Genomic DNA, 13,897 nt, shown 5'->3' on the forward strand with positions numbered 1-13,897 from the left:
AAGTTGAAGAGTGCTTAGACTCAAGGATTTCAGCAGCTTCACTTTGACACAAACGTGTTGCATTTATGTACACCCAGTACACCAACTGGTGTGTCAGGAAGCCAAAGAGCTCGAACGGTTGTTTCAAAGATGTAATTTTGTGCTCTCGCGCTTGCAGCCTTTACTGCAATCTCAACGTAAGGGTGAACAGAGTATAAAGGCTGCTTGTGCCAGCACTTTGAGGCCAGATTGAGCACGTGCCCGCAGGACCTGCAATCTGCAGCGTACAATCCACGAAAAGGTTTTCACGAGGGACCGATCGTGGGCTCGCTGAAGGATATCACTTTAAAGAAATGAAACGTTTCAATTCATGCACTATGTTTACAGTAGTGTGCATAAAGCGGATGATCACTAAGCGTGGGTTTCGGGTTTCGGTCGTTCCAAGCTCGTTCAGTAAAACCAGCACACTTCAAACAAGGAGCCAGATTGGCGCGTGCCTCGAGGCAAAGATGGCATCGTGACAATTGCGACAGCAGCTGTTTGTACAGTTTGCTATTTTCGTAAGCGCAAGTGTCCCCAATTTCTAAAAAAACATAAGTTAAAAACTATACATGACCAAATATTAAAAAGTTAATATTTACTAAAAAGCAATTTTTAGAGCGCAGCTCTTAGGGGCCCGTTTCCGGCTTGAGCGGCGTCGCCGTCGGCGTAACCGCGCGGTGCATCATGGGAAATGTCCCATAATGCACCGCGCGAGCTCCCCACCGGGGTCACGTGACCTCGTGGGGGGGCACGTGACCCCCCGAAGTCACGTGACTCCCCTGAGGTCACGTGACCCCCTCCTCGAGGTCAAGTGACCCCCCGAGGTCACGTGACCCCCGCCGATGTCGCGTGACCCCCCGATGACGTCATCGTCACTGATGACGTCACCGGCATCCACATCGTCATCGTCACCATCACTGATGACGTCATCATCACTGATAACGTCACCGGCATCCACATCGTCATCGTCATCATCACTGATGACGTCACCGGCATCCACATCGTCATCATCACTGATGACGTCACCGGCATCCACATCGTCATCGTCATCATCACTGATGACGTCACCGGCATCCACATCGTCATCGTCATCATCACTGATGACGTTACCGGCATCCGCATCGTCATCGTCATCATCACTGATGACGTTACCGACATCCCCATCGTCATCATCACTGATGACGTCATCAGTGACGTCACTGATGTCGTCACTGGCATCCGCATCGTCATCGTCATCATCACTGATGACGTCATCAGCGACGTCACTGATGACGTCACCGACATTCGCACCGTCATCATCACTGGTGAAGTCATCAGTGACGTCACTAATGACGTCATCGGTACCCGCATCGTCATCGTCACTGATGACGTCATCAGTGACGTCAGTGATGACATCATCGGCATTGGGGGTCACGTGACCCCCAAGGTCATGTGACCCCCTCCTGGTTAGTTTAACCCCCCCAGTGCCCTTCCCTCCTCCTCCTCAAGAGCTGCGCTCTAATTCGGTGTTACAGGGAGTTGTAAGCGGCTTTCACTTTTTTTAAGTTACTCTTAAGATTGGCAAATACAAAACAAATTAAAATTCATATCCTGTGCAAACTCCCCAGGATATGGCGCGAGTAGGTACACAAACTGGAATATGCTGACCAGGATGTCGTAGAACATACTAGGGATGTCGCCAAGAGGTACACACTGGAAAGTTTTGGGGGTATCCTGGGGGGATATTGTGTTTTCTGCGATCAAACTCGGCACACCAGTTGGTGCGACAGATATGTTAAGCCAATACACCACACAGCTGCTGTACTGGGTGAACGCAACCCAGCACACCAGCCGGTAATAGACATCAACCCAGTGCGCCAGTGTGCAGACCGATTCGATACAACCCAGCACACAAGCTACGCCATAAAGTCGCACCAGTACACCAACCGGAGCGTCAGGTCGACGTCTGCTGCACGAAAGGAGGCCGGCGCCACTGACCTCGAGTGGGGGTCGACGGCCAGGTCGTTTGGCTGGTCCAAGTGCTGGGAGATCAGCGTCCGCCTCAGCTTGCCGTCCAGGGACGCCACGGAGAGAGTGTGCATCCCTGCGTCGACCCAGTACACCAGCTGGCCGACCCAGTCCACGGCCAGGCCTCGGGGCTCCGTCAGGTTGCCCATCTGCGGCAGAAAGGGAAACGCAACCTCCGTGTTACTCCGACACCCTCCCCGAGACCACTCCGCAAAAACGGAAACTTTTGCATAGCTTCCCGCATTTCGACGCGGTCCGTTTCGAAATGCTATGGCATTTCCATTTCCAAGTAGTCTGCAGGCACGATCCTCAACACCCAACCGTCTCGTTCTGAACGAATGCCGTGCTGGCGCGCATTTGCGTAATTGTGACTGCGTGGTGCATGTCAAAAGGCCCCAGGTCACTGGCTGTACTGCGCTGGCTAAATTTCTAATTTCCAGCGCAAATTAGGGGTTTGTTCTATTTAAAGCTGGTCCACACTACAACCGAGTCCGACAGAACAGGGTGCTGCTTAGTACCGCCACTGCTGCTGTGCAGCACGGTCCTAAGTTGTTGCATGAGGCTTAAAAACCGGTTTTGTCGGACTTGGTCGTCGGTTGCAACAGTGTGAACCAGCCTTTACCCGCATCAGACTGCACCAATGCAGAAAAGTGCAGGGTGGCGTACTCCCGATCGTGTTTTGAGATGGGCCGCGCTTGTAAATTGAACATGGCGGCGTGCATCACATTCGATTTTACATGCAGCGGGAGGTACGCATAAATCGAATCCGTTGATTGATTTGGTGTTTATGGCACAAGAGCTAGGCTATAAAGTGCCAGAAACATAAATCAAACGCGTCTCGACGCCCTGTCCGCCCCGTTGCCCACCAGCAGCCCGGCGTCGTCCGCCGTCCCCCTCCGCCGTCTGCTGGGGCTGGCCTCTTCGTCGTCTGCTTCCTTCCTCCTTGGCGGGGGAGCCACGGTGCGCCGGTATATGGCACCGGCGTGCAGGCTGGCCCAGAACACCACCGTCTGGGAGTGGTTGAAGAAGAGGTCGACCGCGTGGATGCGGTTGGACGGGTCCAGGCTCCCCAGCAGGTCCTGGGCGTCCTGGTGGGCTGCCTTGTACGGGTCCAGGTGCCGCAGTTCGTTCTCGCTCGCAACCAGCAGGAACGCCTTGACCCCTGCAGCCGGGCATGCCATGCAAGAATGAAGTCAAAACTCGGTCCGAGGATTCCTTCCAGACGACCGCAAAACTCCCCGTTTCGCTTCGGCCAACTGGCGTTCAGAACAAACGCTTCCCGTTCAGGTGTCCCTTTTTGACTACGTGTTGGATTTCGCCCAAAGGTGCACTGCCTATGAGGTCCCCTTCCGTTTTTCTCCTCGGTCAACCTTTTTTTCCCGGTCGGAGGAACTCTTCTAATAGCGCGAAGGTTCTCAATATTTACAGGTTTGGGGAGCGCCCGTCTCTCAATTGACGACCGAGGAGCCCGCCCTGGAGTCGTCATCAACGCGATAAAGCGACGTAGTAGCCTACATATCTCATAAACAATAAGTTTGCGGTAGGAAGTCCTTAGCTTGTTTCTCCTCGACGGAAAGCTTAGATTATTAAAAGATAGCTCAAACTGAGGAATCGCTTTAATTTGAGGCAGGGACGGAAATTTGGGAGCTCGGTGAACCCTCTTTGAGAACCCGAGTGAGACAAACGAGGATATCTCTAGATGAACTGCTCGGAGCCACTTGCCGAAGGCCCTCTAAGATGGGAATACTGCCGGAAGAGCGATCAATCTTAGTTCTTCCATGCCACATGCCCTCTAACGCAGCACGAGGGTGTACACAAAATGACCGGAAAATGTTGTTTGAGACGTACGTAGTAAAGGTTAGAATTCAGTCCCCTAGTTTCCATTAAAGCACTGCCTACGTGACGAGACATGCTTGTCCAATTGTTTTTTTTTCCACCCCAGAAGACTGTTCCGGGACCCTTCGACGAGACTACTCTTTATGGCTTCCGGCAAGTTATCTTGCACTTGATCTATGTCGGCAAATGGCTCTCCTTTTATAATTGTCATTACCTTCGAGAATAAAAAAACACAAGCTAAGAGAGCGAGATTGGGTGAGTGAGGAAGGTGAGGGATCGGCGCAGCATTGTTTTCCGCTAGAAACTGCCTGAGAAACAACCGCTGCTCCAGGATTCCAGCCGTTTCCATTGCACATTCTCACGCACAAAATCATTGAAGACGGGCTCCCTTTGTGAATCTGTTCAATTCACCAGACATGAATGCCTTGACTGATTTTTATCTTCTATAACTCACTCAATGGTCCTTCGATGATCTTCACTGATTGCCTGAAAACCTCTCTCGATGTTTGCAACGCTTTTGCTGATCAGAAATTGACTGGATCAGGGTCGGTCTTCGACCGACATGTCGCTTTTCTTTGAACGGGAAAGCCGTTTGTAGAGTTGTGTTTTGCCTAAAACGTCGTCCTTAAAGGGCTGCCAAAGGGGGTCGGCAGGCGATTTTGTTTATGCGCACTCTCCGTGTCCTGTGGTTGGCAATAAAAAAATTGCAGTTTCCTGTACGTCTAGACAAAGAACTGTCCAACAAATAATCCAGTCCACCTAGAGCCAAGGCACTTGTCAGAGTAAAGCAGAAAACCATACACTAGCGATATCTGGCGACGCGCTTTGCAACTCAAAGTGTATGCGCGCAAAGTTAAAATTGCGTCAATTTTTGGGTAACCGCTTGCACACGGGCACCGAGCCAAGCCAAGTGCAACGTGTACGAGCGGCTTCGCATCTTCCAATCCGAGCCGAGAAAGCGCCGCCCGCGCCTGCGCACGGGGACTCGAGCGAGGTGTGCGCGGGCGACGCATGCCCACCTTGTGCCACGCAGGAGTCGTTCCGTCGGTGGTCCTTGACGAAGCCCGGAGCGCAGCTGCAGCCGAAGGTGCCGTTCTTCTTCAGGTTGCACACCTGGGAGCAGGCGCCGAAGCGGCAGGGCCCCATGTCTGCAAAAAGCGCACCGACGTCTAGAAATGTTCCGCGGCATGCCCCCGGAGCTTGCGACGTACCACGGTCGGATTAACCTACGACGGTCGTCGCCGTGCACGTACGGCGCCAATTATGCATTTGCTAGTTCCTGCCTCGATGGAAAAACGTGTCCACCCGCCGGGGAGGTGCCGCCATTTGTTACGTCTTTGGGGAGCGATAAATGTTGCGTTTACGGCACGTTCCGCTTGCGGGGCAAAATCTTCTAGGTGTAAAAGTCGTTCGCAATTCCCGGCACGACAGACTGGCGATGCGTAATAAACGGGCCCTCGATGAAAGCCCTGTTCATTATAAATAGGCTTCCCCATTTTAGGGGTTCAGTTTTCTTCGAATTCGGGGGTGCTTTTTTAGGGTTTCTTTCCCAGGGAGTGGGCATTTTCCTGTTTCGGACAATAAAATCGGTATAAATCGGGGCTCGTGTATAAGAACATGGGACACAAATGTAGGATTCCTGAGGACAGAAAAGCACTCTTGCGGATAAATTCGGTGCAGGCCGTGTTCCTGGTGATAACAAAAAGAAGCCATAGTTAAAAATTACTTCTCGAGGTTCTTTCTTTTTTTCCTTTGAGGACATCCGCGATTCGGGGTTTCTTCAGTTTTCCCCGATTTTGATAAAACTGGCTTGAGGGTTCGCTACCAGGGTTTAACGGTAAATACCAAAAAGAATCGGCCCTTATTACAAAGAACCTTTGCCGCTTCACGCGGAGTACGCACCACAGTCGTCTTCATCGGAACCGTCTCCACAGTTGTCGAACTCGTTGCAGACGAGTTTACGAGAGATGCACCTCTGGTTCTTGCACTTGAACTGGTCCGCCTTGCACTGGTGGCCTAAGCGAGCGAGAAAGCGCGAAAAACGATGGTTAAGAGCTCCCGAGGTCCCACCACGACGGCCGACGGAAAAAAAGGGGATCTCACAGAGCGGGGACTCCTCGTCCGACTTGTCGCCGCAGTCGTCCCGCCCGTCGCACACTTGCGACGCCAGGATGCACAGGCTGTTCTGGCACTTGAACTTTCCGGGAGGGCACGCATACTTCTCTGGGCACACACGAAGAGAAACAAGAGCATGCGGAGCGTCAACAAGAAGTCCCTTCGCGGCCCCCTCGTGCGAGGGCAGGGGAGACCAAACAGGGGCTGGACCCCCACTTACGACAGAGTTGGCGGTCCTCGTCGGAGCCGTCGCCGCAGTCGTCCTCGCCGTCGCACTGGAAGGTGGCCGTCACGCACTGGCCGTTGTGGCATTTGAACTCGCCCTGCTTGCACGTGATGTCTGAAACGCCGTTTGAACGCGCACTCGAGCAAGCTCGAGAATGGCCGCGACGAATGTTTGCTGCCCTTCGCTCGAATCCAGTCGGCAACGACTTCGCATCGTGCTGAATATCCCTGTTCCACGCTCGTATTCGAATTTGGAGCTCGCTCTCCACCTTTGTGTCTTCCCGCCAATTGTGTAAGCGCCGGAAATTTTTGTGGGTACTGTTTGCGTCAACCATTCTTTGGATGATTTTAGTGGCTCTAAACACACACTGGGAGTTTTCTTAGGATTCTTAGTAAAGGTTCCCCGACGTCTCGCCACAAAAGAACGGACAAGTTTCCCAGCTTTGTAAAAGAATTGCAGAATGTGCTGCAACACATACAGTTGATTAGCGTCGACGCAAATACGACTCGAGTAAGGACTCGCACACACTCTTCCGACCACCCAAGTGCCATCTCTATCGTAGTTAATTTGACACCACTGTCGCACCCACCTCGTACCATCCGACATAAATCTGTAACCCGCAGGACCTAAGGGGGGTACACTCTCAAATTTTCAAAACAATGATCTAGAGAACTGGAATACACATTGAAATTTTTGTGGCAACAATTCTAGAAAGGAAGGAAAGTTTAGATGGGAGCGAAAATTGCACTCACGGCAGCCCTCTTCGTCGGAGCCGTCCGCACAGTCCACATCGCCGTCGCAGCGCCACTCGTTGTGGATACAGTGTCCCACCACCTTGCAGAAGAACTCGTTCGACCGACATGTGGCGCCTGAAAGAGACAGGGACGCTTGCCTAATTCCCGGCAATTTGCTACGTCGAGCGATTGCGCGGGTCGTGATCCGCCCGAACGTCCCAAAGAATAACGACCGTTCGGAAGCCGTTACCAAACAATGGCCGGCGGCGGGAAGCGGAGCGGCGGTCGGCGAGAGGATGCGGTACTCACTGCAGTTGGTCTCGTCGCTACGATCTTCGCAGTTGTACTCTCCGTTGCAGAGCAGGGACGCCCTGATGCAGCGTTTGTTGGCACACTGGAACTCTCCCGTCAGACACGAGCGGTTCTCTGCAGAGACGGGCACACGCTTAGGGAAGCACGTACCACTGGAAGCAATGCCCCGTTCACCTGTCTAGCATCTCTAACGTACCGGCGTCAAACGTAACGTTCGTGCTGCTTGTCGGCTGCGTTTGACGCTTACCTTCGCAGTTTGTGAGGGCTGTTATCAAAATGCCGGTGCTGTCTTTAATACGTTAGCACCTCAAACGTAACCGCTGAAGCACGAACAACTGGCACCTCCTACACAACTCCTGGAAGGACGATCGATCAGCACCTCGGTAGTCTGAGCATGAGCGAATCTCAAATGTGGCCGGTGAAATGCAACAAAAGCTAGAAAGCAGCCAGGACGCACCACACTGCTGCTCGTCGGAGCCGTCCCCGCAGTCGTCGTCGAAGTCGCAGCGCCAGTGTCCCGGCAGGCAGCGGCCGTTGGTGCAGCGGAAGTAGGACGGGTGGCAGCTGAGGGCCTCCTCGTCGCACGAGGGCCCTTCGTCCTCCTTGCCCGAGCAGTCGTAGTCCCCGTCGCAGCGCCAGGCCAGCGGGATGCAGCGCCCGGAGGCGCACCGGAACGAGTTGGGTGGGCACTCCCGCTCCGCTGAAACCCGTTTGGGCTCGGCTTGGAAACCACTCGACATGGCCGTGGGAGACGGGGTGTGCTTTAAAGCACCGTGCGGCGGGCAGCTAAAGGACGCAACACAAACTACGATGGCGTGCGCAGGCAACGGCTACTAAACAACGCCCTGAGAACAGAAGGTGAAGAGTAACATCGAGAATTTGATCGATGGGTGTAGTGAAGACGAAATCACCTAGTCCACTTGCTGAGTACAGAATTCGCTAATTCTTGTGTAATTTGACCCGAGTTCGACGAATTCTATTTCAGCAGAGTGCCGGGGACCTCCGACGAATGGCTACTCCATCTACACGCAGCTCCGTCATGCAGATATATGTCGCTCGGCTGCCAGGAAGAAATGAAGAGGTGACGGTCACCATACGGTTTATGGATATTCAAAGACCTTTTGCTGTTCTGAAACATATATATGTTTTATAGAAGCTAGATGTACGCTACTATGACATACTCATGCTGTTGCGGCTATTTATCCGCATTGTTCGTGGTACGTAATTTTCACGGCGTCCCCGGCAATTGTGCGACTCCGTCGTGCCGACGACCGTAACCGACGACGGTACGGGTGCTCTCGACGACTCACCGCAATTGGGGGGCTCGTCGGACCCGTCGAAGCAGTCGTTGTCTCCGTCGCACGTCCACACGTCCGGGATGCAGCGGGAGTTGTTGCACTTGAACTGGTTCGCGGGGCACGTTTTGGGGGCTGCGCGCACCATGCCAGAGCGACATGTCCACTTCGAGATCCCCGGAAATCGCCTTGTCTCGCGGTCACCATCGCATACACACATCAAGACTCAAAGGCACGTTCGACTTTCACAAAATCAACATTTTTCTATAAGGCTCGTCCGCTCGCCTACCTATACCTACGAGAGAATCTTCCAAGGCTGTTCCTTTCGTTAAACTTTCAGGCAGTTAAAGATTCAACTATGTGCAACGCCCAAGATGCAATGGCACCCACACAAGTAACGAATGCGGTAAATTACTTTTACGCGACGCTAACTTTCTTAAAAGATCACCGTATGTCTACGAAAAGAGTAACGTGAAAGGCTACAGCATTGCCCATTCTTGTGCGTAGTAACGGCCGCTTTTATGCATGTCCAGCGCTAAATCACTCCATCGCATGGAACATGGCTTCATGGTCGCCGAAACATGTAGGAAAGGGAGCAGACCGCACAGACGAGTCTCTGCCTAGGGCTAAATCGAGACAGGCACCGTTATGAGCAGCGCTTTACATCAGATGGTGCACGCAAACTGATTTCTACAGCGAGTAATGGGGATGTGTTTAGAGATGCACCCCTACAAACTCTCTCCATTACCCCTCAACCTCGGCACTGCAAGGCTCGTAGGCAAGCCAAAAATCTCTCGGCTGAGGTGTGAACCACTCCGATCGAATGTAATCCCACAATTCAATAACGTCGAGGAGTTTTCTGTTTGATGCAACGCCGCCGCTGCAAATGCAGCTAGGAAGTCCCCATAACAATGATTGCCGTAAAACCACATTAGGAGAGAGTGTACGAGAGCTGACACATCCCCAAAAACCACAGTCGTGTGCCCAGTACACCGGCAATGAGAGGAGCTCGCGCTTACGGCAGTTGAGTTCGTCCTCTCCACCGACGCTGCAGTCGACGTGTCCGTCGCAGCGTCCCGTCGCGGGGATGCAGTACGCCTGGGTCGTCCCGTTTCCGGGACATTTGAACTGACTCTGCAGGCATGTGTACTTGTCTGCAAACAAAGCCCTCTTTTCAGAATGTGACACAGAATCTTGCTAGATAACATGCAGTTTCTAACCCCCCCCCCCCCTTTTTCCAACTGGGCGCGGCGATACACCACTACGATGTCAAACCACGGGGGAGACATTCAGCAGTGGGAGGGTGCTAAACCACGATAGAGAGAGAGCTAGCCACGGGTAAAACAAAGAGACAGTCGGCCACAGGTCAAACAGAAAGCCTGAGCAATGAAAAGTGTCGGCAAGATAACCACACTCGTTAATAAAGTGTCTCTTTCTCTCGTTCGCTCTCTCGTGGCCTCGCTCGTTAGGGGAAGGAAGGTGCGTGGAGGCACATGAGGCAGTCGCTTCGAGGACCACCCACCGCAGTCTAGCTCGTCGTCGGCCCCCGCGCAGTGGGGCTTGCCGTCGCACAGCTGGCTGGGCTGGATGCACTGCTCGTCCTTGCACTGGAACTGCCCCGGGCTGCAGCGGAACGGGGGGCAGGACTCTGGCTCGTCCGAGCGGTCCCCGCAGTCGTCCTGGGTGTCACAGCGCCACCAGGCTGGGATGCACTTGTAAGTCCGGGCGCACACAAACTGGGCGCTGGTGCAGTTGCTGCGGCACGAGGCACCGTCCGGCTCCAGCACGTAGTTCTCGGGGCAGGCGCACGCGGACGCTCCGCCCGCCCGCAGCAGGCACAGGGTGGAGCAGCCCCCGTTGGCCTCGCACGGGTTGCCCGCCACTGGGCAGTCGCGTCCGGAAGGGTCAGAGGGGAAACATGGGGTCCTCGGACGCCCCGACAAAACAGCTCCGCTTTTTTCAGCGAGAAGCTAGAGTTTGGGGATTAGAGCTCTGTGCAAGCTAACCTAAAAGCCCGACCGGGACGCGAATAGTTTTTGGGCCCGGGCCGAGAACGACACGGCTGCGCTATTTTCCGAGCGGGTCGAGCACACCGATACTTTCTCGGGGCTTTTTTGGAATTAAGACGCGAGGCACGCTTCGACTTCTCTCCGGGCCGAGACCTGCCTCGTGTCCCACGGTTGAGATGCCCCCGCCGGGCGTAGCTCCGTCGAGTGGGCATCTTGTATCGAGCTCCAATCGGCTTCGAAAAAGTGGTCCCGTGCAGCGCCCCGTCGGGGGTCCTAAACTTTTAATCTGGAGCGTATTTTACGGCTGGTTTCGGAGGATATGGTCGGCAACGGGCTAAGAATTCGGTGGAAGCTCCGCCGGGCTTCAGCTGCGACCAAGTGTTACCAAGGGCAGAAAGCTAGAGGCAGAGCGCGAGCCAAAGTCTTAGCTTCTCGCCGACTATAAAGCGCCTCAAAATGTTGTTACGAAAAAAATTGCCCGTCTCTTTGTTGTTACCAAAAAGATTGCTTGTCTCTTTAATGTTTCTCAAAGGCATTCTAAATGTAAAGCATCTACAAGGCCCCTTCGCACTCCTCCTCTAGCGGGTGCAATAGGGAGTCGTCACCCGTCGTCGCGTGACCGGGCGAAGTGACGTTGACTCAAGTGTAAAGTGTCGCCAAATATCGAAAACGTGGTAACACGCCCAACCCTCCATCAATACCCTTCACAAAATAAAGATGACCAACGCACGTGCCAGTTTTGTGTGGACCTCGTTTTGCCCTTTTGGCCAATCTGTTGGGGACGCCGGCATAAACGCGGAAAGTGTCGAGGGACTTCATGCAAAATATCTAGCACTGAGAACTGCACGGGCAGTTTGCGAACTGCCCTCTTGAGGAAGGAGGTGGGGAACGAGCGCCGGCATTCCCCAGTGGGGACGATCCCGGGCAGCCCTTCCCAAAGACTCACGGGGCCTCTGGCGCAGCGGGTGCATCACTTGGAGGTCCATGGGGCGGATGGAGGTGCGCACCAGATGGGTGACGTTGGAGCAGTGGTTCTTGTGGCAGCGCAGCACCGCCTTGCTCTCCCAGTCCGTCCAGTACAGGAAGTCCTCAAACAGGGTCATGGCAAACACGTGGTGCAGAGGGAACGAGGGTCCTGCGAGAGACCCTTCCCCTTGTACCGCCGCGCCACCCGCGGCAGACAGAGTCTTCGTTTCGAGCACGGATCGAAAGTCGGACGAGCGGAGTTTTGACCCGAGTGGCGCGAATGTGCTGTCACCGTTTTTTCTCTCGCGGCCGAAAGGCTAGACTAAAGCTAGGGATGCGGCAAAACATGCTCGTCTTGGGACGCCAACTTGGGGGGTGAAACTTCCCATCCATTGACACCTTGCCCGAGCGGAACGCGAAAATAGCACCGACCGTGTCACGTGGCGTAGACGGTGAGGTAGCTTCGGAGTCGGTCTTTTCTTTCGTTCGATAGATAGAGTTGGTTAAGATACAATCAGACTTTCGCAAAGCAGAAGATCCCCTTAGTTTCCTCCTCTCCTTGTCTTCAAACGAAGAAACCCAGAAAGAGATTAAAAGCTCATTCACACTGTTGCACTTGACTGCATTAAGACTGCTTGCGTGGAGCTGTTGCTATGACGACCCTTACGATGAGCCAATGGGGGCGCGATGCTGCAGCAAGAGGCAACGCAGTTGAGGCAACTGTGTGAACCAGCCTTAAGAAATGTGCACGTGGCTCCGCTCGCAGGGGAGGCAGAAGACGTGCCAGTCTCTAAGAAAGCCCCTTTGACAGAGTGAATAGTTACGCAAGACGGAAAAACTTGAGCGTATGCGGCATCTCAGCTCTAGCGACGTAACCCGAAACCAAACTTACAAACTTTAGAAAAAACACTGCTACTCTCGGCATCTCCCGACAGGCAACGCGGGGCTCGGAGCCCAAAGAGAGAGCCTCGAGCGCAGAGTGCAGCACCTACACACTATGTGCAGAGCCGTACCAGCGACACCAGCCCTTCTCGACTGGCCAAGAATCACCGTTGCGTGCGAGGATGCGCGAGTCTCGCGCATCAATTTTCTTTTCGACTGGCCAAGACTTGCCCCTGTGTGCAAGAATGAGCAAGTCTTTACACATCCTTGTGCATCCTTGGACATCCTCACGCATCAGCGGCCCTTCTCAACTAGCTAAGACTCACCACTGCGTGCGAGAATGTGCAAGTTCTTGCCCACCCTTATGCATCAGTGGGCCTTCTTGAGTGGCCAAGACTCACTGCTGTGTGCGAGGATGAGCGAGTATTAGCGCATCCATGCACCTCCTTGGGCATCCTTACGCATCAGCGACCCTTCTCGACTGGCCAAGAATCACTGTTGTGTGCAAGGATTTGCGAGTTCTTGCACATTCTTGAGCCTTTTTGCACATCCTCACGCATCAGCAGCCCTTCTCGGCTGGCAGAAACTCACTGCCGAGTGCGAGGATGCGCGAGTTCTTGTGTATCCTTGTGCCTCCTCTCCCTTCTCAACTGACCGAGACTCACCGTTGCGAGCAAGGATGCGTGAGTTCTTCCCGTCGAGGTCGGCCGTGGCGATGTAGTCGTGCTTGGCGTCGGCCCAAAACAGCTGGTGAGTAATTGGGTCCAGGGTGAGGGCATTGGGCCAGCCCATGGACTGGGAAGAGTCGTTGAGCAGCACCCGCCACCCGCTGCCGTCCATCTCCGCCTTGCCGATGTACGGCCGCTCGCCCCAGTCTGTCCAGTACATGTACCTGGGCGGACAGGTGCCCATGAGCACTCTCCTAGACCAGAGCCGGAGCTAGTCCACAGCGCACGCCAGCCTTGTTGGGTAGTTGCAACTGAGCATGTTACGCACGGGCATTCCAGTTTGTACCACGGGCTATCGAGGTACTTCTGTACGGATGAGAAGCCCGACAGCTCCCTACTAGACGTTGATCAGTACAAAACGTATGACTCGGCCGTGGCATTTCTACTTTGATGCAGTCTTCGGGCGTCGCAACCGAGGTCGGGTCACTCATTACAAATCCATCCAGTCAATATTGATCTATCAATCACTGACCAATCATCGCACTGGAGAATAAAACACTTCTAAAAAGTAAGCAAATAACTGAGCAAATTGGCGAGTCAAGAACATTACCGAATTCGTATTAGCAAACGAGAACAAAAAATAGAGAGTCAAAAAGACCTGAATAAGTCGAGTTACATGAGCCCACATGCATTATTGACCACACAGTTTGTTAATGACTCCATTAACTTGCTGTTTGGTCAATCGTCTCTCGACGGTCTACTACGTGGGTTCTCAAACCGGGTTCCTCCTTGGCCATCCACCCTCCAACAACCCTTCCGGCTGAAG

The 13,897-nt window shown here is 53.8% G+C and overlaps 1 protein-coding gene across 1 annotated transcript in view; it reads right to left on the bottom strand.

Annotated features, from left to right (window-relative positions):
* LOC115332163 (prolow-density lipoprotein receptor-related protein 1) overlaps positions 1-13,897 on the bottom strand; it is a 138,756-nt gene that overhangs the window by 19,239 nt on the left and 105,620 nt on the right. Inside the window, exons 61-74 of the mRNA XM_029994515.3 lie at positions 13,069-13,295; positions 11,502-11,690; positions 10,069-10,428; positions 9,566-9,700; positions 8,562-8,681; positions 7,709-7,951; positions 7,249-7,365; positions 6,958-7,074; positions 6,200-6,319; positions 5,968-6,087; positions 5,767-5,880; positions 4,884-5,012; positions 2,895-3,190; positions 1,999-2,177 (exon numbers count right to left, since the gene is read on the bottom strand). Of these exons, the coding sequence (XP_029850375.2) occupies positions 1,999-2,177; positions 2,895-3,190; positions 4,884-5,012; positions 5,767-5,880; positions 5,968-6,087; positions 6,200-6,319; positions 6,958-7,074; positions 7,249-7,365; positions 7,709-7,951; positions 8,562-8,681; positions 9,566-9,700; positions 10,069-10,428; positions 11,502-11,690; positions 13,069-13,295 (2,466 nt within the window). The remainder of the gene's footprint in view (positions 1-1,998; positions 2,178-2,894; positions 3,191-4,883; positions 5,013-5,766; positions 5,881-5,967; positions 6,088-6,199; positions 6,320-6,957; positions 7,075-7,248; positions 7,366-7,708; positions 7,952-8,561; positions 8,682-9,565; positions 9,701-10,068; positions 10,429-11,501; positions 11,691-13,068; positions 13,296-13,897) is intronic.

Source organism: Ixodes scapularis, unplaced genomic scaffold (assembly GCF_016920785.2).
Source record: "Ixodes scapularis isolate PalLabHiFi unplaced genomic scaffold, ASM1692078v2 PGA_scaffold11__112_contigs__length_91849675, whole genome shotgun sequence".
Classification (NCBI taxonomy): Eukaryota; Metazoa; Arthropoda; class Arachnida; order Ixodida; family Ixodidae; genus Ixodes; species Ixodes scapularis.